Raw genomic sequence first — 23,837 nt, forward strand, 5'->3', positions numbered from 1 at the left:
TATTGCTTCTGTTTCCAGTTACTGCCAATCACCTGATTTTCCTCCAAAATGATAAATGACAAAGCCTGCAGATTGTATATGCACCTTGAGTTTACCATTGGACCATATCAAAATAAAAAAAGATACTGTAATACATTTCTATTGCTGATCCAATTAAAGATAAGTTTGGTTTATTTCACTCAGGGACTGGAGCTGAGATGAAGGCAACAACATAGGGACAGGGCAGAAAAATAATGGTATTGTCAGAGCATATTTGCATTGTGTAGAAAAGCTCATTACTTGGCTTTTTACTAGTTACTATTTAATAGGATCCTTAATAGAAACTAAATATACATAACCATCTGGCCCAATTCATTACATTATCATATTTCTAGAGATTTGCTTAAATGTTAAATAATGTTTCCATCTTCTAATCTATGACATGCTTACATTAACTATATCCAGATGTTAAAATAAATAAAACAGCCTGCATTAAGGATGAGAAGTCCTTTCTCTGGTGGGACACAGATATTTTTCCATCTTTCAAAATTAAAATGGCCCAAAATTTAAGTCACAGAGACTCCATGGTACAAAGTATTGATTACAATCCATACTCATCTGTACTACAGTACCTGTAATGTCTAGTGTCTCTAATGGGCCGGTCACTACTCAGTTTGTCACTCTCCAACTGATTGAAAGCATGTTGCCGATAAGGGTCTTCTCCCGCCTTCAGCAGCTTTGAGGATACGTAGGCCTTTTCATCAAATCCTCTTAAGCCATTTTTCTCAGCTTGTGGTGGCTTGGATGCCTGGAGAGAGAGACAGAGTTAAAAGTTAGTCCTATAAAGGAGAAGCCTTTTAGGCAGTGCTTTTTTTGAAGAAAAAAAAGGTGCCAGAACTCACACACATCATACAACCCGCCTTGCCTACCCTACAAGGTTCCATCCAAAAAAGGTGCCGGAACTCCGTTCTGAACGTTCTATGACAAAAAAAAGTCCTGCTTTTAGGATACAAGTAAAGTGACAACCTGATGCTCTATTGAGAGCCAGAAACAGATTTTCAAAGTAATACGTGCAAAGTTTTATTTTGGGAAAAAATGAGGCACGGAAATTTATTTTGCCAACCCAATCACTGGCTAATCGATTGTGCTCATGCAGAAGAAATTAAGACTATGTTTCCTTCTATTCTTGTCAAAATTTTTGTATACTTATATTCTTTTATTTTAGTAGGCCTCCTTTTTTCCCCCTTTGAATCAGTTCTAAAACCTGGTGACTGCCTGGACAAGTCCCTGCAGTTTTCTTGGTAAGGTTTTTGGAAGTGGTTTGCCATTGCCTGCTTCCTGGGGCTGAGAGAAGCAAATGGCTCAAGGTCACCCAGCTAGCTTTGTGCCTAAGGCAGGACTAGAACTTACAGTCTCTCAGTTTCTAGACCATTGCCTTAATTCCTACAACCAAATCGGTTTTCAGTGGGCTCAACTTCACAGTAATACATTTAAAATATTGCATACTTCAGTTTAGGGCAGTGGTTCTCAACCTTTTTAATGCCGCGACCCCAACCGGTCATAAGTCGAGGACTAAACCGGTCGTAAGTTGAGGACTAAACCGGTCGTAAGTCGAGGACTAAACCGGTCGTAAGTCGAGGACTACCCAACCGGTCGTAAGTCGAGGACTTTCCCTGCCCGGGAGCGCAGCGCATGCGTGGTTCCGCCCCCTGCGCCTGCCGAGGCGTAGCTGGCAAGTGGCAGAGACGGAGCAGGCCGACCACCAGCTGGCCCAGCCCAAGGGAGGTAAGGCACCCGCCGGAAAAGGGGAAAAAATGGTGGACAAAAAAAATGGCGGACAAAAAAAATGGCGGACAGCCTTGCTTGGTGACCCCCGTGAAATGGCCAATTGACCCCAAATGGGGTCCCGACCCACAGGTTGAGAACCACTGGTTTAGGGTATACACCTATATTTTGAATGATATATACAACTTATATCTCTGGACGCTTTTTAGCAACAATATGGAACTAGTATGTCTTTTTCTATCCAGAAGGGTGTTTTTTTTTTCAATTTTCTGGTCCAATCAATGGCCTTTGTGATCTCCCATCCAAATACTATCCTACTTAATGTTTTTTAAAAAGTCATGGTCAGCTAGGTGCTGCCACATAGATGGCTTTTTCTTCCTAAATTCCTAACCAACATCAACTTCAGCCAAGAATGAATTCTAAGAAATATGGCCCATTACATCTAAGGAGCATTAAAGGTTAATGTAGAATCATCTTACCTGGTCAACTATTTTGACCTGAAAGGATAATTGTCAAAAGTCTACTAAATCTGTTCAAAGAAAAGGAAGTGCTTGCTTCACAATTTACAGTCCAACAGATATATGATGCAGTATGCATTCCTCTTCCTTCATCACTGCTTCATTATCATCCTTCTGTCAATACAATAACTACTTTCATCTCCTCTATGTTGAAATGAACCACATTGTTAGGATAAGATGGTTAGATGCAATATAGCCGTAGTGGCAAACCTATGGCACGCGTGCCACAGGTGGCACGCAGAGCCCTCTCTATGGGCACATGCACCGTCGCCCCAGGTCTAGGCCTTCAGTTAGGTTTTATAAAACCTTTTTGCTTTAGGCCTCTGCCGCTGTGTGCAAAAAAAAAAAGGTTCAATCAATCAATTTCAACTTCTCGCAGGGAAAAAAAAGATCTCGAAAGTTGGAATTGATTGATTGAACTTTTTAGCCCCACCCAGTCTGCCGTTATCACCGCAGCCACGCCCACCAAATGGGCCACGCCCACCCGGCACCCGACAATACATAAGTGGGGTTTGGGTTGCAATTTGGGCACTCAGTCTCTAAAAGGTTCGCCATCACTGCAATATAGGGATGTGCAGCTTTACTGAGAGACACTAGAACATATTAATGATGAGCAATGTTTGTTAAAATGGTTGAAGATAGTAATTGTTGAGCTTGTTGTTAATATCTATCCAGAACTTATTCAAAGAGTGAAAGTAGATTTAAGAAAAGTTTCCTAATGAATAGCCAGGGAAAATGCATCCTATGGTGATTCAACAAACCATATAGAAAATCCATATCTTTTTTTCCAGCTTTATTGCAATCTTCCTTTTTGTTTTAAAACATTTAAAATAAGCTGTTTTCTGAATGACTCTTGCCCAATTGACTTTAGTGTAGGTCCTGCCAACTATACATAAGAATGCAAAATGAAAACTGGTGTAAATAGTGTGCACAGCTTTTATCCTTTTTAATACAGTGGAAATACAGGTAGTCATTGGTTAACAATGGTAATTGGGACAGGGAACTCTGTTACTAAGTGATACAGCCATAAAATGCAATGTCATGTGACCACACCAACCAATGATTGCAATTTCAGAAGTTCCAGTTGCAGTCATTAGACAAATCCTGTATGTGGTTGGTAAGCATGACATCACATGATCACCATTTGCTCTCTCCTGGCAATTTCCCCATTGACTTTTCTTGTTGGAAGCTGTGAAGGTCGCCAATGGTGATCACATGACTATGGGATGCTGAGGCCATCTTAATTGCAAGCAAGTTGCCAAGCACCTGAATCACAATCACATGACCATGGGGATACTATGATAGTCACAAGTTCAACTACCAGCTGTAGGTCTCCTCGTTCAGCAGTGTTGTAACTTTGAACAGATGCTGATTGAATGGTTATTAGCTGAAGACTACTTGCAAAGAAAACTACAATTTTGTGAGGAAGACTGTATAAACCATTTCCTGAAAACTATTACTAGCAGCAAATTGATTAAAAATAAGTTATCAGAAAAGGTTAGAATTTCAAGTAGAAAAACAGCTGATAAATGAAAAATATCTAAGATGATACCTATTTAAGATGGATGAACTTATATAGAATTACATTTGAGAAATACCCTAGAATTGAACTGATTACCTTTGACATTTTAGCCTTTTCTTCTTTTCAAATGTCTGAAACAATTATCGTCAGTTTTAAAAAAAGGTATTGGACAAGTTGACAAACATATCAATGCCTGTATACGGTTTTATCTGCAAACATTTGCTGGCCTTCCTTCCTGATCTTTGGAAATGCCAGAGGCAAAATAATTAAATATTTATTTTTTTTGCAGAAAGCATTTTCCTTTCACAGCTGATAAAGGCTGTCAATGTAGCCCCCCCCCCAAAAAAATCTTTATACAAGCCCTCTCCATAGTTTTGTACTCTAAAGCGTGGGTCTCAAAGAAAAATGCATGGGAGGGAGGTTAGGAAAACCATCTGACAATGGCAGTTTGATTGACTGCCACATGCATGGCAATATATTCAAATCTGCCATGGAATATATTTGTTTCTGCAGATTGTATGAAGCCTAATAATCTTCATTATTCTTATGGTTGAGTGATTCTAGAAGATGTGATGAGTGACTAGTGAAGAAAAAGCCCAAGAATTGTTCAAGTATTGTTGTATCAAAATAATAGTTAAGACAGGTTTTATATTGCCTTAACATTGTGTGAGTGTCAAGTTTAGGCAGCTGCTCCAAACTGAAAATATGTCTCGTAAGCAAGCTTCTCACAAAACCTTCTTTAATGAGATTTATCGAAATGAAAGGGACAGAATTATGATGAGAATTTCAGTTTAAAATTAATTTATCTTCCGATAACAACCAACTTTAGAACCGGCAATGAAAATATTGAAATGGTATATAACTTCTGCCTTTCAGAATCAACCATCAAACATAAAGGAATAAGCAGTTAAGAAATACACCACAGGTCACCATTTGGTAAAGCAGCTATTAAAACCTTGGAAAAGAAATTCAAATGCTACGATGTGTCTAAACCTGCAAAGATCAGAACCATGCAAGCCATGATATTCTTGATAACCCTATGTTAAAGTGAAAATTGGGCCGGATAGGAAGAGTATTTGAACTTTGGTGTTGGAAAAGTCTCCTCAGAATATCATGAACACCCAAAAAAACAAACTGATGGATCACCAAACAAAATGATCCAGAGTTCTCACTTAAGACATAAATAACTAGGCTCAAATTATCTTACTTCAATCATATTATGTGAAGATTCAGCTCTTTAGAAAAGGCTCTAACGTTAGAAAAGGTGGAAGATAAGAGAAAAAGAAGATGACTAGCATCAAGATGGATGACATCAGTTATAGTGATGATGAGTGCACCATTGGGAGACCTGGTAAAGCAGGTTAGTGACAGATTGTCATGGGAAAAAAATCTCTGTGATCACTAGGAGTTGAAAATGACTTGATGGCATCTAAACAACCAATGTTTACATAGGGACTTTCATAGCAAATTTCCTGTGGTCATAGTTCTTTTGACTGAAAACAGAGGAGTCTGAAGATGGCTTTTTACAAGCTATTTCCTGGATTTTTATCAGTTATTTATTTTATGTGTCAAAATTCTTAATCGCCCATCTCCCTGGTAGAGTTAGCATTACAATGATGATAGAAGAGGCTTTAAGTTATTAATTTTCTGTTTTTTGTTCATGGTGGTATGCACAGGCCAGTCTAGTGTGTAGTGGTTAAGGCATCAGTCTAGAAACTGGGAGATTCTGAGTTCTAGCTAGTTTTAGGCACAAAGCTACCTGGGCCAGTCATTCTCTCTCAGTCCCAGGAAGGAGGCAATGACAAATCATTCCTGAAAAACCTTGCCAAGAAAAGTGCAGGGGCTTGTCCAGACAGTCTCTGAGAATCAGACACAATTGAACAGAACAGAAAAAATGGGATTGTGGAGCATTATCCAATTGTATTCATACAGAAATGCTATCAAGTAAATTAAAAGGGCTTAATAGAAATTTGAGGCAAAAATATCCTAATTCATTTGTTGTATCTGATTCTCATTGACTCTCCAATATCTGAAAATATTCCATTTCAAGGTATTGGGAGATGTTTTAGCGTTTTTATCTGACAGAGTATGCTTTTTACTACTTTTGCCTTTTATCTGATCTCCAAGAAAAAAAATTATCTTAGCTTTCTCCTTGACTCTATGAACTGTGGCTCTAGAGCAAACAGGGCTATCAATTTGTTCTCTTAGCTGTTAGCCTGCTTTTCTCCTGTTTCATTTATTATTTTTTAGTTCAGGTCTTACTTCAAGGCATGTCTGGCCTTGATAAGGGCTGTAGTTCCAACATATCCAAGAGGAACAAGTTATGGAGGCTTGAATAATCCAGTTCCTAAAAGAATATCTTCTCATAAAAAGGTCCTGAGTGGCTAATTTCCCTGGAAAAGGCACCATACTCAGGAAAACATAATAGCAATAGCAATAGTGCTTAGACCAGGGGTCTTCAAACTTGGCCCTTTTATGACTCGTGGACTTCAACTCCCAGAATTCCTCAGCCAGCATGCCTGGCTGAGGAATTCTGGGAGTTGAAGTCCACAAGTCATAAAAGGGCCAAGTTTGAAGACCCCTGGCTTAGACCTATATACCAATTCACAGTGCTTTACAGCCGTCTCTAAGTGGTTTATAGAGTCAGCATATTGCCCCTAACAATCTAGATCAGGGGTATCAAACTGCCGGCCCATGGGCCGGATGCATCATAGCAAAACCACGCCCACCCCATTGCCGGCAATGGGAAAAAAGTCACGATACGTCATGACATGTCACGTGACGTTGCGAGGTTGACACCCCTGATCTAGATCCTCATTTTACCAACCCCGGAAGGATGGAAGGCTGAATTAACCTTGAGCCGGTGAGAATCAAACCTCTGGCAGTCAGCAGAATTAGCTTGCAATACTGCATTCTAACCACTGCACCACCATGGGTCATACAAGATGGCCATCCAATACTTGTTATGAATCTGCAATTATTTCAGCTGACTGAACTCTTCTGTGATCTTTCTGTTTGCCCTGTCTTGTGACCCACAAATATTGCATAGTCAGAAGTTCTTTCACTGTCTGCTCATGTTACTGGAATGCAAATTAAAACCTGCCTTTTAACGATTGCCTTCAATAGTTTCTTCACTTTCCACTGTCTTCCATCAATTTATATTGAGCAATACAGTGTCTAAAGACATTATGGCACAGACATTATTAATTGACCACAGCAGGAAGAAGCAATAGGCTTTCAACTCATTCAAATACAGTACTAAACCCATTGTTTCATACTGTATATGCAAACCTTCTCCCTTCTCTTCTATTCCTGTGTTATTATGTCCTTTGCTAACAAGAGTTGGTTTCTATGTCTACTAGAAATGCTTTTAGTTTTAATTGTAGTTTATTCAGACAAGCCAGATTCACAACGCACAGTTTGCTCTGACCTTATTCAGGCAAATAATGGAAAAACAGCCATAGTTTATTCTAGCTGGTTGCAAACAAAAGCAATTGGAACCAAGTATTTCTCCTTCAGTAAAAGAGATAGGGAGCAAAGAAACCCAAGACACCGTCATATAATGTTAAACCATAGGTTAATTGGTAAATGAAGCATGAACACATACTCTTGGTCTGTTCATAATTCTAAGTTGCTTCAAATCCAGTTTCCAGCTGGAAAATAAGACCTCACTCAACAGAAAAACAGCTCTGGGAAGTGTAGAATTGATGGACTTTTTCTTCTTGGTGCTGCCAAGCATGATGAGCAAGGTATTTTGAGGACACTATTAGCATCTGCATAGTTCTTTCATCACCCATAATTTCTACTTCCTTCCTGTTATCTCCCCTTCCTCCTTACTGTTGTATTCCACACATGTGGGTGTCACAACCAGAGAAACGTTTTTTCTCGCTACCCTGTCTCTGATTTCATAAAATGTTTGTAAGAGAACACTCAGTATAGGATCTCGGACAATAAAATGAACATTGACATTTAAAATTAACATTAATATAATTAACATAAAAGCCTAGACTTATACATGTGTCATCTCTTCTGCAGGAACTGCTCTGGCTTCCAATCTGCTTCCATGTACAATTCAAGATACTGGTTATCTCCTTTATTGGGGCCAAGCTATTAAAAGGATGACTTCTTCCCTATTTCATCCACCTAGCCCACTAGGATGGAAAGGCAGGGCATGTCATGAGTCTCAGTGATGGTCCCTTCTTTATGGAACACCATTCCCCCTGAGATATCATTGGCCCCCACCCTATTGCTCTTTAAAAAGGATCTAAAAATGTGATTTTGTCCTGAGGACGATGAATGGAGATGGAGCCTATCAAGTGGTTGATGTGATTGGTTGCTACCATGATTGATGTGATTGGTTGCTACCATGGAGAGTGGGGTGGTTTTTCTTACTCACTTTTCTTATATGGTGGATTTTTTTTAATGTTGTAAGTCCCCCAGAGTCACCTATTTGTGAGTTGGGTGACTATATAAATTTGTTTAATAAATAAATAAATTTGGGCAGCTTCCTGACAGGACAGATAATCCCAAAGTTGAATATAATGTCTACATGAGAGTTGGGGGTGGTCCTTCATTGACAGATGGACAGAACTGGTAGCAGCCCATTGAGATAGGAAAGGTAACTTGAGAAGATCCTTTAATGTTCCTTGACTTTGTAAAACATCAGAGATAAGAAGAGTATTGCTGCTAGGAGGAGCTAGGTTATGGGCCAGGATCTGAAGCTGTCTTCTACACAACTGACACCTAGAATGAAAGACCTGCCTACTGTATATAACATTCTGTACTAATCTCTTTAAAATGTGGAAGTGACAGACAGGAAAAAATCAGTTTACCATTCTCAAGCTTTTTCTGTGATTCTGCCTCCAGAATCTTAGAGTTTATCATGATTTTCAAACATCAATGCTTATAATTTCATTTGTGATTTCTGAGTCCCAAACTAGATATGATAGGGAAGATCTATAATTGGATCTCCTGTCATTTTTTAAAATTTAAAAGCACCAGCAGGACAATGATGCAATTGACACTGACAATGCTCTAGAAAATGGGATGTGCCAGTTGAACACTTCCTCTACAGTAAAGTCCTAATCACAATCTCCATGCATTCATAATTTGCTAGGTACTATTTAGTACCTGCTTTCTGTTCCTTTCCTCTATCCAGATGGGCAAATCTCAGCTTGTTGTGTGATTTTGATAAAACTCCCTCCTTAATAAGACTGTTTTAATGACTTTTAAAAAGTGTCAGGAGATTCAGTCATGGTTTTTCCTTCTCAAATATGGTTTTTCCTTCCAATAAAAGAATACAAATAGAATATAAAAAATTGTTGGAACAGTCATGGAATTGTTAAGCAATTTGCACCATTAATTGATATACAAACTGTATAACATTAGGACACAAAGTAATGGGGAGGAGGGATGGTTAGCATAATTGTCAGTCAGCTACTTAGTCATATTATTTGTCTGCTAATGGCTTGGTATTTTATGGCAGACAGACAGCTTCAGCTTGTTCATTAAACTATAGCTTCCAAAAACTTGGCTCAACTTTATGTGTGAACTCATCTCCCAAGACATGTAACTAATTTAAAGTCTGTTACAATGCTTATCCACATTAGATGATGTGATTTCACAGCAAATTTGCAACAAAATAATCATCCTTATATTTTAGACTTAACATTGTTTTAAATGTTTAATACAGTGGTTCTCAACCTGTGGGTCGGGACCCCATTTGGGGTCGATCGACCATTTCACGGGGGTCGCCAAGCAAGGCTGTCCGCCATTTTTTGTCCGCCATTTTTTTTGTCCGCCATTTTTCCCCCTTTTCCGGCAGGTGCCTTACCTCCCTTGGGCTGGGCCAGCTGGTGGTCGGCCTGCTCCATCTCTGCCGCTTGCCAGCTACGCGGAACCAGGCATGCGCGGCGCTCCCGGGCAGGGAAAGTCCTCGACTTACGACCGGTTGGATAGTCCTCGACTTACGACCGGTTTAGTCCTCGACTTACGACCGGTTTAGTCCTCGACTTACAACCGGTTTAATCCTTGACTTATGACCGGTTGGGGTCGCGGCATTAAAAAGGTTGAGAACCACTGGTTTAATAAAACATTCTGCTATTCCCACAGTTTGGGAGGGAGGAACACATCTGCAATTCACTAAGTTGGGATGACTATTTGTTGCCATCTAGTGGTCAGCTGGAGTTTTATAGTCCAAATATGATAGCCTTGATACTGCACTGTTATTATCATTTAGTAGCATAACATTTGGCATAGATAAGGCTTTTGCTTGTTTCAGGTTTTTGGTAAGTTGAGATAGATAATTGAATATGGGACAGGGTTGGAAGGAGGCATAACTTGCTTATCTAAGCACTTCACTTTACATACTGTATATGAAGCATAACTAAGAGCCTTTAATAATAACCTTACAGGTTAAACCCTTAAATTAAACCAATGGGAATACCAATACTTCAAATGAAGCCAACACAGAAAAGCAAATTTGTTCCAAATTAGTAATTCTAGGAAAACCAGTTACATAAAATGGGTTTGAACCAATCTCTCCTTTACATGCTACCTGACCAAATTATAGCTAGTTGGAATCTGTTGTCATCTAGAATTCCAGATTCTTAAATCAGTGAGAAACTAGCTCAACTATAATGTGCAGGTCCATGGGACTGAATGCTGTCACATAATAACATGCAATGTGAAGCCTGATCTGCAGGATCAATCCCCCAGTGGCTTCTTGTGAGCCTCCACTATGCAAAAACTCTGAGGCTTTCAAAATGGCCACAGCAACAAGAAGAGCAAAGCTACAGGATCCTTGTTAAAGTCTCAGTTATCTATACCCACAGCTAAAGCAGAAATGCTTCTAGTTAAAACAGACCTAGCCCACAATCTGTGAAATGCACTCTCCAAGGTGCTGATTATTGTTTGATTTGCCAAGAAATAGGTCTTGCTTGCTACTGTCTGCCACCTTCCTTGAAAGCATTTAAGTCAAAATGTGCCTTCCTCGGGAGTTTTAGCTAGACCAGGTCATGATGAATACAATCCATTATCTGGAAAGAAAAGGGGCAGAAAATAGGATAAAAAGTTATGTGTGTGTGTGTGTGTGTGTATGTATGTACGGTATGTGTGTGTGTGTGTGTGTGTGTGTGTGTGTGTGTGTGTGTGTGTATTGCTACAATGTCCTGAGACCAAAAAACAAACAAACAATACAAATGGGATATTTGGGGGCAACCTCTGAAGAGAGATGGCCTGAAGATAATTTGACACTGAGTCTGCTTCAGAATTGTGAGCGCTTGACATGACATGAACGTTATTTAATAAAATATAACAAAATGTATGTATCTGGTGACAATTAGGAGAGTGGGAACATTGAAAGGCTTCCCTAAAAAAAGAATCTGAGGGAACCCTGCCAGATAAATTGGAAGTGGGAGGCAGCTGGACTCTTGTCAACAAAGAAGTCTAAATCTCTCTCTGACTGGTCACACACAAAGGAGTTAACACATCTAAAAGAATGAAAGAATCACATTACAGTGATTCTAGTATTACATCTGAGCTTATCTAAACTGCAATCTTATATTTAACCTTGTGGTTAAAGAGCCTGCATCCAATTTGCTTTAAAGGTACAGGTGCTTTCATTAGAGCAAAACTGTTGCCCTTGCACCAACAGTGGGAATCCAACTTAAATTTTAGCTTCAACTGCAGTGGATCACTGCTTTGACCCTGAGAGTGTCAGATTGCTTTATGTAGCATATAAGGACAATTGCCCTAAGCTTATCACCAAGCTTGTCAAGTTTGCTTCTTTATCGACCCTTCTCAATCCAAGTACTCCATGGTGCTGCTACCTATGAACCTATTGAGATAGATCTGGCATCAGATTTCATAAGCTTTTGATACCATCTTATGATTTCTCTGTTTCATCTGGCCCCTCTGCATTTTACCTGTTATTTTCATACAGTTCCCTGTGATAAGTTTGTAAAGGATATATGTTTTTTAACATATTTTTATGAGCAAATTACTTGTTTTTTTAAAAAAACATAACTGTTTTTAAATGAACTGCATTCTCATTTTGAGATGGTTTATACCCATGAATATGCAAGCTAGAAAAGACTATACAGGTAAATAAAATGACAATTGTATCACATCAGATATGAGGCACCAAGTGAAAGGAAGTCAAATCTCATCTATCTGCTGCTGTTGTAGGATCCTCTACAAATTAAATCCATCTGAATCAAGAAGCGGTTCAATTCTGCTCCGAGGAAGGAGAAAACAGAGCATCTAGGAAGTGACTGTATGAGTTACAAGAGGACAAAATAGAATGGAAACAACTTTTATTGGAAAGAAATACAAAGTACTATTAGAGTATAATCCATTTTATTACCTAAGGAATGCCAGTTGAGGGACTGAACCCTGAACATGGTTTGAGATTTTCCACATCTTACTTAAGCACAACACCATGCAGTTTTAATACCACCATGAGATTTCTCTGGATTTCCTGCTCCAGAAGTAGACCTTTTCAAAAAGGCCTCTATCCCAGTCCCTGATAAGGCTTTCATTTGCCTCTATTTCGTACAGATTATTCAGTTTATTGGGACTCAACACAGCAATTTCATTATCTGTTCTTATCTGTTCTTATCTGTGCTTATCAATATTCTTTCTGCTAAATAACTAAGAAAGCCCAGCTTCTTTTCTTTTCTTTTTTGTATTTGGTCCCCAAATACTGTTTTTCACATTTAGCTAGTTTTCTTTCCCTATCATGCAGTATTTTAAAATAAAAATTTCCTCTGAATAAAACTGGAGGAGTTGTCAGCATGTATTGTGAATTTGCCTCCCACTGAATTCTATCAGCACACATGCAGGACATTAGTTCCTTAGTGATTTACGACTTTGTTAAAGACAGAAGCATTTTCAAATAAAAAATATAGCAAAGAGAAGGAGAGATTATCTTTACATCAGCATAATAAGTTTTTTTAAAAACCTCATGGTTTATCATCTTGCTGCCCAAGACAACAGTCTTGACACTTCAGTGATGGCAAATACACTTAGCAGAGTCCACAACTGTGAAACCAAAAGAGGTACAAGTTGAGAGGCAGTATCTGCGCAAGGTAAGAATATACACAAAAAAATAATAATAAGAAACACATTTAACAAGAGTCTGAAGGTTAATGCTTGGGAATCAGTTGAGTAGTTCCTTAGCCTCTACAAGTGCACAACCCATTAATATCTTTTCATTGTAGTTTCTCCTAGCTAGAGAAAGGAAGGTCCATAGAAGGGGATTGGAGGCTAAAGCATATAAGGAACGGCTGCTGGAATTGGGTATGTCTAGTTTAATGAAGAGAAGGATGAGGGGGGACATGATAGCAATGTTCCAATATCTCAGGGGCTGCCACAAAAAAGAGGGAGTCAAGCTATTTTCCAAGGCGCCTGAAGGCAGGACAAGAAGCAATGGGTGGAAACTAATCAAGGAGAGAAGCAACCTAGAACTAAGGAGAAACTTCCTGACAGTTAGAACAATTAACCATTGGAACAACCTCCTCCAGAAGCGGTGAATGCTCCAACACTGGAAGTTTTTAAGAAGAGACTGGACAGCCATTTGTCCGAAATGGTATAGGGTTTCCTGCCTGAGCAGGGAGTTGGACTAGATGACCTCCAAGGTTCCTTCCAACTTTATTATTATTATTATTATTATTATTATTATTATTATTATTATTATTATTATTATTATTATTATTATTATTATTATTATTATTATTATTATAAGATTAATAACATGATAACATCCTCTTGTCATTTGTATTTCAGAATCATGGATCAAAGACTGCTTTCTGTTTACATTTTTTCAGCATCTCATTTTCTTCCCACCCCACTCCCCATCCCATTTGTTACTGTTCTCTAAAGAACATCTCTAAACAACAAAATAAGGAGAAAGCATATCATTCAAGAACTATTGGTTTGACTCAGATCAGACAACGGGCAGATTTTTTTTCAAAAGGAAAGAAAGATGAGAAAATACATATTTATGTATTTACCTGCAAAAATAGATCAAGGTATCTTTGTCTACTGGAGTAGATTATTTTCTTGAATGTATATTTGCTTTAAATATAAATAAACGATAATAATATAAAGAAAATTGAAGAGAAAGGATTTTTTTATGGCTGTTGGGGGTCTGGGGACCAGGAGTGGGGAGCCTCTAGCCTAAACACAGACACTCATTAATCCATATGAAAGTGCAAGCAAGCAAACAAAAGTCAGACTGCCAAGTTTTGAAATGTGAGATGCAATTGAGTCTTGGAATATTACATGCACTTATCACAATTTTCACACGCATCAATATTTTTTCTACACAATTATAGAATTTCAGCTTTTCAGTGTAAATACTGGTATCCACTTTGTAACAGTTGGTACCTATTCGGGAGCTGTAACATGGGATAACTTGTGAATATACAAATGATAATGATAATGCAAATGTTTCACTGTATATGCTTCTCTCAACTCCCCACTTTTTTTAAAAAAAGAAAAGTTATGTGAAATAACCTTCTTTCTCTTTCTTTGTTTCAGTTTCAGAAACGCTTCATGAGTAAATCTTGTTTTTTGCTCTGTATGGTATATGAATGTTCTTTCAAAACCAAGTCAAACTGATTTAGATGGCTGACCTGATATATATATTCCTAAGACTTTATTTATGAAATAAATCAAACTCAGTATTTGTATTCTGTGACTCTCTTGATCCATTTGTTTTGCACATGTATCTTCCCATAGGAAGCCACTTATAATAATAGGTAGCTCTTTACCACTGTTTTGTCAAAGATTTGAAAATGTTAAGTGATCATTCTAATCACTAATTAATGGGTAACATTTGGAATAAAAGCCTACGGTGTGCAAGGAAGTATGAGAAAATATAATGTGAAAAGAACTGGGATAAGCCATCGTTTTTTTAACCCTAACCTTCCCTTTGTGATGCAAATAGGGTTATAAGCATACTAATATTAGGGATTTTTTTTAAAACAAAAGTGTTCTCTGGAAAGCAAAGCTTCAACTGAGTCTACAAACATAATGAATCCAAATTAATTCATTGTAGCTGCCTTTCTCTTTTGTTACAGCTAGCGGGCATGATATTCCACAAAAGAAAAAATGATGTTTCCTCCTAGGCCATAAACATTTCACAGTACAATATGTGAGGCTTAGCACATAGCAAATATTTATGGCTATGGGACAATTAGAGGAAATATATGAAAACCAATTTTGTACAGCCTAAGTTTCTTATTACTTTCATCCCACAAAATCTTTTATCTTTGCAGCTCCAGAACAAAGTAGAGACTGCCTGCTAGTGCAGAAGAAGAGTGGGGAGCAGAGAACGCATAAAGATTGATCATTTCCTTTGGAACATTTTTTTCATCATCATTATTATTATTGATGCACAGCAATTGCTGTTATGATTGGACTTATCTACTCAGATTGATTGAAACATCTAAGGTGCTTTAATATTTCACTTTTTGTAATTAGGAACATTTTGATTTAGGCATGTCTCCCCTCCACAGTTAAGCTGCTTTCTAACAGAATAATAGAATGACAGAGTTGGAAGGGACCTTGGAGGTCTTCTAGTCCAACCCCCTGCTCAGGCAGGAAACCCTATACCATGAGAAGAGTGCCTGCGTCCATCCAAGATTTATCACCTCTAAAACCCTCTGTGAAAATAGAAGTATAATATCTTCTCGGCCTTCTCCCAATTTACATTTTGCATGAGTAGCCAAGTGCCCAGGATGTGAGCCTCCTGGTTCGGGTGGGTCTTTCTGCAGTATTTGATACTGATTACCACAATATTCTTCTGTCTGGATTCACTCCTTTGGATTTGGGGAGCACATTGGTTCTGATACTTCCATTACAGCAGGTGGCATGGATGGCTTTCTTTCCATTATATATTCTGCAACTTCTGTATGAAGCTATTGAAAGACGTTATTCACACCTTTGGACTGTGATTCCTTCATTACATGGATGACTTGCAGCTTTGTCTTTCTTCTTTGAACCTACTTGTTCAGAGAAATTATGGGGCTTCTGAAACTGTTGTACTGGTACGTATGAGGGTAAACAAGTTGAAAGATGTAGGTTGTATTTGGAAAGTTACTTAAACTGGATAGTAGAAGACGTTTTACATTTTTACATTCTTGCTAAAGATCAGGCATGCAGCTTGAAAGTGCTCTTGTAGATGTTGGGAAAACTCAGCTGATCACAATAGCCAGGAATCATTTTTATCAGCTTAGCTATTTCATAGCAACCTTATTTAGAACCCTATTCAGCATGTGTATGATAAAACCCTTCAAATCAAATTTAAACTAGTTCAGATGGTGCAAAATAAGGGTATCCAGATGCTGGTGGAAGAAAAGAAATCTGGACCAATTGTGCACTTATGCAATCAGATGCTGACATACTTCAAAGCCTAATTCAAAGTGGTGTTATGAATGCTAAATCCTAAACAGTTGATATAAATATCTATCTTTAGTTACATGATCATGCCTGTCCACAGCTGAAATTTGAGGTGGATTTACTCTTTCTATGACCTTATAGAAACTGCTAGGTCCACGGTAGCTGGATTTATATATACTTGTGTTGAAGCAAGAATTCTAGATGGTAAAATACACCCAAACAATTGGGTTCAGCTTATCCATTGATGACCTTATCCGCAAGTAGGTATATATTTTAAAATATATACTTAAGTATAAACCCATCCATGGCTAAACATATCCTCAAATTTTAATCAAAATATCATGAGAAATGGGTCAGTTTATCCATGGGTAATGCATTTTCATGGTGGTTTGATTAAAAATTTGAGGGTCGGTTTATCCACAGATGGGTTTATTTATACGCATGTATATACAGTCTGCTGTGTCATAATGTTTCTTCTGTTGGATTAACAAGATGTATAGATCAGTCCCTGCAGTTTTTGCAAACCAAAACAACTACACAGAAGGACAGTTCCCCCCCCCCCGTGCCATCATTCTGCTAAACAACTAATTCCCACAACACTGTCAAACTACCTAGTAGGGCTGTATTACTACAGTATTATCCTTCTCATCTTTTCTATTACTTATTCCTTATCTTCTTGTGACTGTAACTTTGTTGCTTGTAATTATTTATTAATTATTTTATTTAGTATCCTAGTATGATTTACGTTGATTGCTTATTTAGTATCCTGTGACCATCACTGAGTATTGTATCTTATGATTTATGATGAATGTTTTTTATGATTATAATCATGATTTATCACTTGTTGCTTGTATGTACACTGAGAGCTTATGCACTGGAGACAAATTCCTTGTCCGATCACACTTGGCCAATAAAGAATTCTATTCTATTCTACTCTATTTATGGAAGAGATGCTAGGTGTGAGTTCCTTGAGATTCATATGATTTTTTGATCAGTCTCCATTGCTTCTCCAAAAATTAATTAGATAAAATGGAAAGTTATGTATGATCGTATTAATTATATTCAACTAATTAAATTACATTTTAATGCAAATTATACTGCAGTAAACCTATGTTTTCTCGTGCCCCATTTAAATCTCTGGCCTGACCCCATCTACCGGTATTTGGGGGGGAGAATAATTCCTGACAAGCTATATAATGGGCAATTCAGCCTGAAAAAGTTATGCACTTCTGGTTTATGGTTTAGCATAATTATGGCATTCAACAAACTATTGTTAAATAAATCATGGTTTAGCAGAATGCATGAATCCAGCCACTTTCATTAAATAAAGTTTGTAACTCTTTATTTTAGAATTGTTTTTGACTAATGTGCTAAATTGCTTATAGGCTTGTATGCCAAAATATTTTTTCTCCCCTTCCATTATTTACAAACTGAGGTCTTTTAATTTATTATGCTAGTAACATATTTCACTTTGAGAGGGTGTGCTCTAAAAAAGCAACTATAAACTTACATACACAAAAAAACATTTAAAATGCCATTGATTGGTTCTTTTGTACACAACCAAATAGATTAAGTGCTTCTTTGGAGTGTTTGTCAGACCACAGTAAAGAGATTTTTTTTAAAAAAAAGTCCTTCAAAATCTATTAATGAAAATCATTGTAAAACACCAAGGGTTTTCTTAATCCTTTGTTTTAAGATTTCTTGATAACAATTTCCAATGTAAATTAGGCTACTGAAGAATAAATATTCTAGAAATCAAGTGCAAACTTCCATCTAGAGTTTAATAAAGCTAAAAAAAATAGAAAAGTATTTCAAAAGTAAGACTAACATTGCTTTAGAAAATATACTGGGAGCTACAAATGAAATATATTTGCTGTGCCCAAAGAAAAGTGTTTTGGGTGGAACAAAAAAAATCACCGCTTCAGCTTATATTTCTCCCTATAGAATTAGCATGTATAGACACACACACAAATACTAATTTTGCCAAGCATTTTCTTTGTCCAAAAGAATAGTGTTTGCTTTATTCAATTACTTCAGACTACGTGCCCTGCCAAAAGAAATAGAAGATGTTACCATGGAAACCAACAAAAAAAAACAGCCAGCTGTTTCAACTGATGTAGCCTTTCTATCCCAACCGCCTAATTTTTTTTAGTGACCAGCTATACAAGAAAAGAAATGCTAAAGGATGCTTAGAGACTATTGGGAATTTTTTTAAAAAAAACTTTGAATCCAATATGGGGAATTATTTGTATTCTGTTCCGTGGAAGATGCCCATTTTTCTCTAGTCTTCTGCATTCTCTCACACTCCCACATTCACAACACATAAACAAACCTATAATTTGTAAACACGTTCCTTGTTGCAAAACATTGCTTCATCACTGGACCACATACACCTTCCCTTTTTCACCCACAAGTTCCAATCACTATTGACAAACATCATTTTTTATTCCAAATTGCTGATCTAGCCATTTGTTCCAATACAGCATTTTCCCATTTTAGGGTCAATAGAATTCCACCTTATTCTGCCATATTCTGTGCCTAAACTTGCTGACTGAACAAGCCCTGTCTTTTCTCTTTTCATTAACCATTCTTCACTGCTGCTGAGGCCTGATTACCCTCGAGATCTTCTGAATGACAGGTTTTCTTTCCTATCTCGCTTACATTAATCACCATTAAAAATGACACCTCAGCCAGTTTCTGCATTATAACCAAAGCGGGGTTTAAACCCAGTCCATTGGGCACATGCAAAGAAATGAATTAACAGCATATAATATCTCTCTGAAAATCGATATCTAAAAAGCACTTTTTGATAGAAAGAATGTAAGAAGAATTGTAGCCCAGAGAGTTTCCTATAATGCCACATGAAAATTAGCTGGTGTTTGTGAGTGTGTTATTTAGGATTAAATGTTCACTTAGAAGTCAACCTCAATCTCATCATTAGGAGGAAGAAATGGCTGTTAAATGCTAGGATAATACATAGTATGTATGTTTAGGTGTGTGTCATGTATGTGTTTCACTTTGAGAGCAGGCAACTAAATTTCATTTTTGATGTGTGCCGTTGTGCCCACAGTAAACAAATGACAATAAAAAATGATTGGAAATGTGCTATTAACATTTCTGACACAAATAATAAGTGGCAACAATAGACACAAGTACTGTAATTCAGAAAAGATTAGCACAAAAACAACCTTAAGTAACTTCATTCAGCAAGGGTATTAGTTGATGGAACAGTCTTGTAATACCTTTTCATTAAAGTCTCCTTGAGTTCACTGGTTTTTATTCTTTAAAAAAGCAAGTTTTTGTTTGTTTGTTGCAGTGGTTAAGGCATCAGGCTAGAAACCAGGAGACTGTGAGTTCTAGTCCTGCCTTAGGCCCAAAGTTAGCTGGATGAGCTTGGGTCAGTTACTTTCTCTCAGCCCTAGGAAGGAGGCAAGGGCAAATCACTTCAGAAAAACCTTGCCAAGAAAACTGCAGGGATTGACCAGTCTCCAAGAATTGGATATGATTGAATGGAATGGGAAAAATATGTACTTATTTACTTATTGTTTTGTTTGATTTATATGGCCATCCATCTCACCATAGTGTCAATGGGCAACTCACACAGTTAAAAATCAAAACCAATAGTAGAAATAAAATATAGGCAAGGTTTAAAAAACAACAACAATCCAGCTGTGATTAACACAACCATCTGGGCTCTAAATGACAATCCAACCCCTAAACCCAACTGATTATGTTAAGGTACTCGGGCTGCAATCCTATGCAGTGTTATAAATTCTATGAATAATGAATAGCATTAGGAAGCCCTTCCATGAATAGCATTAGGAAGCCCTTACCTTACCTTCACCAGTCAGAGTATAAGATGCTGTGCAAACAAAAGAATGAGGAAGAAAGACTGCAGATCTGTTGCTGAAAAGTACAAATTTCTTTGAAGATTAAATGTTGCTTGGACAATATGCTTGGCCCTTTCATAAGGGCATATTGGCCAAATAAGGGACTTATTTCTCTGTTGGGTTGTAGGAATTCTCTGAGCCTGGTTTTTCAATTGCAGATATTTTGTCCCCCATTTAGGTAAGTAAGTGAAATGTTTGGACAAGCTTTGAAAACTCCTACAACTCAATCCTGGAGCCCTATGTTCTCCTCCAATGTTCTTTTCTCTGTTTTACATTCTCTGTGCAGTTACCTCTTCTACATGGGTCATCTCCATCCTTTTTTATTGTTGTTCTTAGCTGTTTCTATTGGTTGGTGAGAGAGAAGAATAAATGTGTGCATTTTTGTCTGTAAATTTCTGCTTGAGGCATAGAATTGCTGTTAAATGTATTGTATGGATTTACACATGAATTTTACAGGAAATTAATTTTAATTAGTAGGCATTAATTCAATTCATTAAATTCAGTGAATGTAAATTTGCTGTCCCAGTCCTACCCATTTTGGAGACAGAAGCTTCTGGCAGGAATACAGTAGTGGCCAAAAGTGTATTTTTGAGTTTTGATGGCTAATAACACCACTTTTGGGGGGGAGTAGTACCATAAAATTATATATAATGGAAAGATAGTTTAATCAAGAATGTAATGCAACATAGTTTGTTCAATTATCTGTACTGTATTCTATGAAAATTATAGCCAAATAACCAGAAAAAGGAAGCACAACTTGCTTAGATTGATATCAGGTAGCTTTCCTTCATCTGATTGTAGCCAATGAGCATGAGTGTTTAGAGAGCCAAACGGGTGTCATCTTGTTTTGGCAATGAGCCAATCAGATCACAGTAGGATTCAGTTCTTGATGTCATGTGTTGAAGCTGAGAGGAGGACATTTGTCAGTGTGTTGTGTGATCGCTATCAAGTTGGTTGGGGTTTTTTTTCTTTCATTTAGTGAGCTTGTAAAATGTAATAAAATTAAAGTAATGGTGCAAAGAGTTGACTGGTTGCCCAGAAAGCAATGTAAAATAGTATTATTAAGTGAACAAGGCTACAGTTATAAAGGAATTAGAAGAAAAATTGGTGGAAACTTAACCAAAGGTGGCATTTCTACTGTACACTTTTCCCAAAAGGTTTCTACAATTTTGTCCACTATTGTAGCTCTGCCTTACTTTCTACTTTTGCTGGGGGGGGGGGGTTTCCTGTGTTTATGACACTCAGAAAGAGACACTCAATGTTAATAACACTCTGAAGCGATTCATACACCAAGAGTTGAAAATAGCTTTTATCTTAAGCAGTACGTTTAATTGCAAACCCTTCACTGCCAAAAATATTACTTCTGACTCTTTGGCTAATATTTTTCTATCCTTCTGCAGTGTTTTGCTCTACAGCAGTTTTTTTCTGTGTTCAGAATGACCAACTTAATCTCTTAGTTATTCCATCTATGTTCTTTTGCATCAGTATGGATTCTCTGTGGCCAAAGAATTAGGATATCATTAAGGAAATGAATAAACTGTAAGTTGTTAGGGAAGAATAAATGGTATCCTCCATAGCCATTCTATCCTCCCCTTGTGTTATTACTAATCTTTGTGGGTCTTATTTTTATACATGTTATGTCTTTACTGTCTATTATTTATTGGTTATTCTGTTTAGATTATTTAGGTGACCAATTGACGAATGGTTATTCTGGGAGGCTTACATAACATTTAAAACTATAAAAAGAGGGGAACCGAAATAGAATAAGCGAGGTTAAATTGAACATATTCCAATTCAAAGCAATTTCAGAACGGGTTCATCCAATTATCTGTCCCCATGCCTGGGTAGGAGGAAGGGAGAGAAATCAGACTTTCCTGTCCCTTTGGATGGCCAACAGAGTTGGGAACATGTGAATCGTAAGGGAACGCTACTCCAAAGAGGAGAAGATATGTATCTTAGATCCTTGTCACTGTCTGTCTGTCTGCCTGTCTACCTGCCTGCCTGTCTTTCTATTTATCTATCTAAGGTTGGTAAACGTAAATGCGTGGATGTCAAATTTTGGAGGACAGTTAGGATGAGTGCAGAAAGCACTTCATGCAGCTTAAACACGTTGATTTTGTCATAATCTTGTTACTGTGAAACTCTCAAGTTACTTTATCTTGTGTTCAGGAACTAATTTCATTCTATAGCATATACTGCCATCTCAAAGATAAATAGTTCTTTTCTTTGTTTTCTATCTTTTAAAATATATTATTATGCAAATATAATCATATGTTTATGTAGAAGGCAACACACATCAATTTTCCAGCAGCTGTGCAATGCATATATTCTATATACCAAAAGTTTGCATGACGCATAGTATATCTGCATTTACATAAAAATAGGAAATGCATTTCACTCCATGACAGCTATATTATATCATGCTTGATTTGAATGTGGTCTATTGAAATACAGTCTTATTAGATTTTTGGATATGCCTATATATGAATTTGATTTACCACAGTCTTCCCTCTTTTAGAATACAATTGCTCAAATGTCTTAGTTAACATGTCTTAGCTGGCTGCAAATTATGAAAGCTGTAGCTTAACACATAGATGTCTTCAGTATGAGATATATAGCTTGCATTTATTTGAAAGGAACATCACTCTAGTTTTAAGATTATTCTCCTCCTTGAAAGAGTGGACAGAAGACACATTAGAAGCACAAAAATATTGTGCGATGCCCAGCATGCAATGCAATGCAATGCAATGCAATACAATGCAATGCAATCCAACCCAACCCAACCCAACCCAATCCAATCCAATCCAATCCAATCCAATCCAATCCAATCCAGTCCAGTCCTGATTCTCCTCCCTAAAAGAATAGACAGCAGACACATTAGAAGCACAAAAATCTTGTGTAATGCCCAGCTTCCAAGCCAAGCCAAGCCAAGCCAAGCCAAGCCAAGCCAAGCCAAGCCAAGCCAAGCCAAGCCACAGTTGTCACTTATACCTGAAACCAATCCCTAAAGATTTCCCAATGTGCCAATGACACACTTGCATAAAGTATGGGTTTTCATATGCAGTTTTATCTTTTGTATATGTACAGCGTCTTCTTTAGTTTGAGTCTTGATGGATACCTGGACAGCTCCATAGATTTTTGTCAGGAATAGCTTGGAAGTGGATTTGTCAATATCATTTTCCAGGATGTCATCATGAAATACACAATCCAAAATCTTTATTATCTGTTCCTAGCCCTAACTTGTTTCCTGGAAAAAAAAGTTAATTGCTCTCTAACATTAAATATAGTTTAAAATTATTATCTCAACACCCTTATTCTGAAGAAAAAGAAGATGCTTAAGTCTCTCCTTTATATTATATTGCTGATCAGAATTGGGAACTTGTATCTATATCTAGCCAGAAAACATCAACTAGTTCCTATATATTTCTATTTGCCCCAAACTGGTGTTTCTAATAGCAAACCAGAGGCTGTTAATGAATAGAAAATAAGTGCAAGATCCCAGTTCAGACTGGGAGCACAATCCAAGTCAAGATGCCCTGTGGCTGTTTTTTCATCCCAATATGAGGTGATGGCTATGTAAGTCAATAAAACAGAATAAAGGAAGGAGAGATTTAAACATGCTTATTAAAAGTAATGAGAGCCAGTTTGGTGTAGTGCTTAAGGCACCAGGCTAGAAACTGGAGGAATGTGAGAACTAGTCCCTTCTTATGCACAAACCCACCTGGGTAACCTTGGGTC

The 23,837-nt window shown here is 37.4% G+C and overlaps 1 protein-coding gene across 1 annotated transcript in view; it reads right to left on the reverse strand.

Moving 5' to 3' along the window:
• Positions 1-23,837, reverse strand: part of GALNT16 (polypeptide N-acetylgalactosaminyltransferase 16) — a 185,048-nt gene that overhangs the window by 110,145 nt on the left and 51,066 nt on the right. Inside the window, exon 2 of the mRNA XM_015823874.1 lies at positions 612-747. Within this exon, the coding sequence (XP_015679360.1) occupies positions 612-747 (136 nt within the window). The remainder of the gene's footprint in view (positions 1-611; positions 748-23,837) is intronic.

This window comes from Protobothrops mucrosquamatus, unplaced genomic scaffold, assembly GCF_001527695.2.
Source record: "Protobothrops mucrosquamatus isolate PMUCROS unplaced genomic scaffold, P.Mucros_1.0 scaffold2021, whole genome shotgun sequence".
In the NCBI taxonomy this organism is placed as follows: Eukaryota; Metazoa; Chordata; class Lepidosauria; order Squamata; family Viperidae; genus Protobothrops; species Protobothrops mucrosquamatus.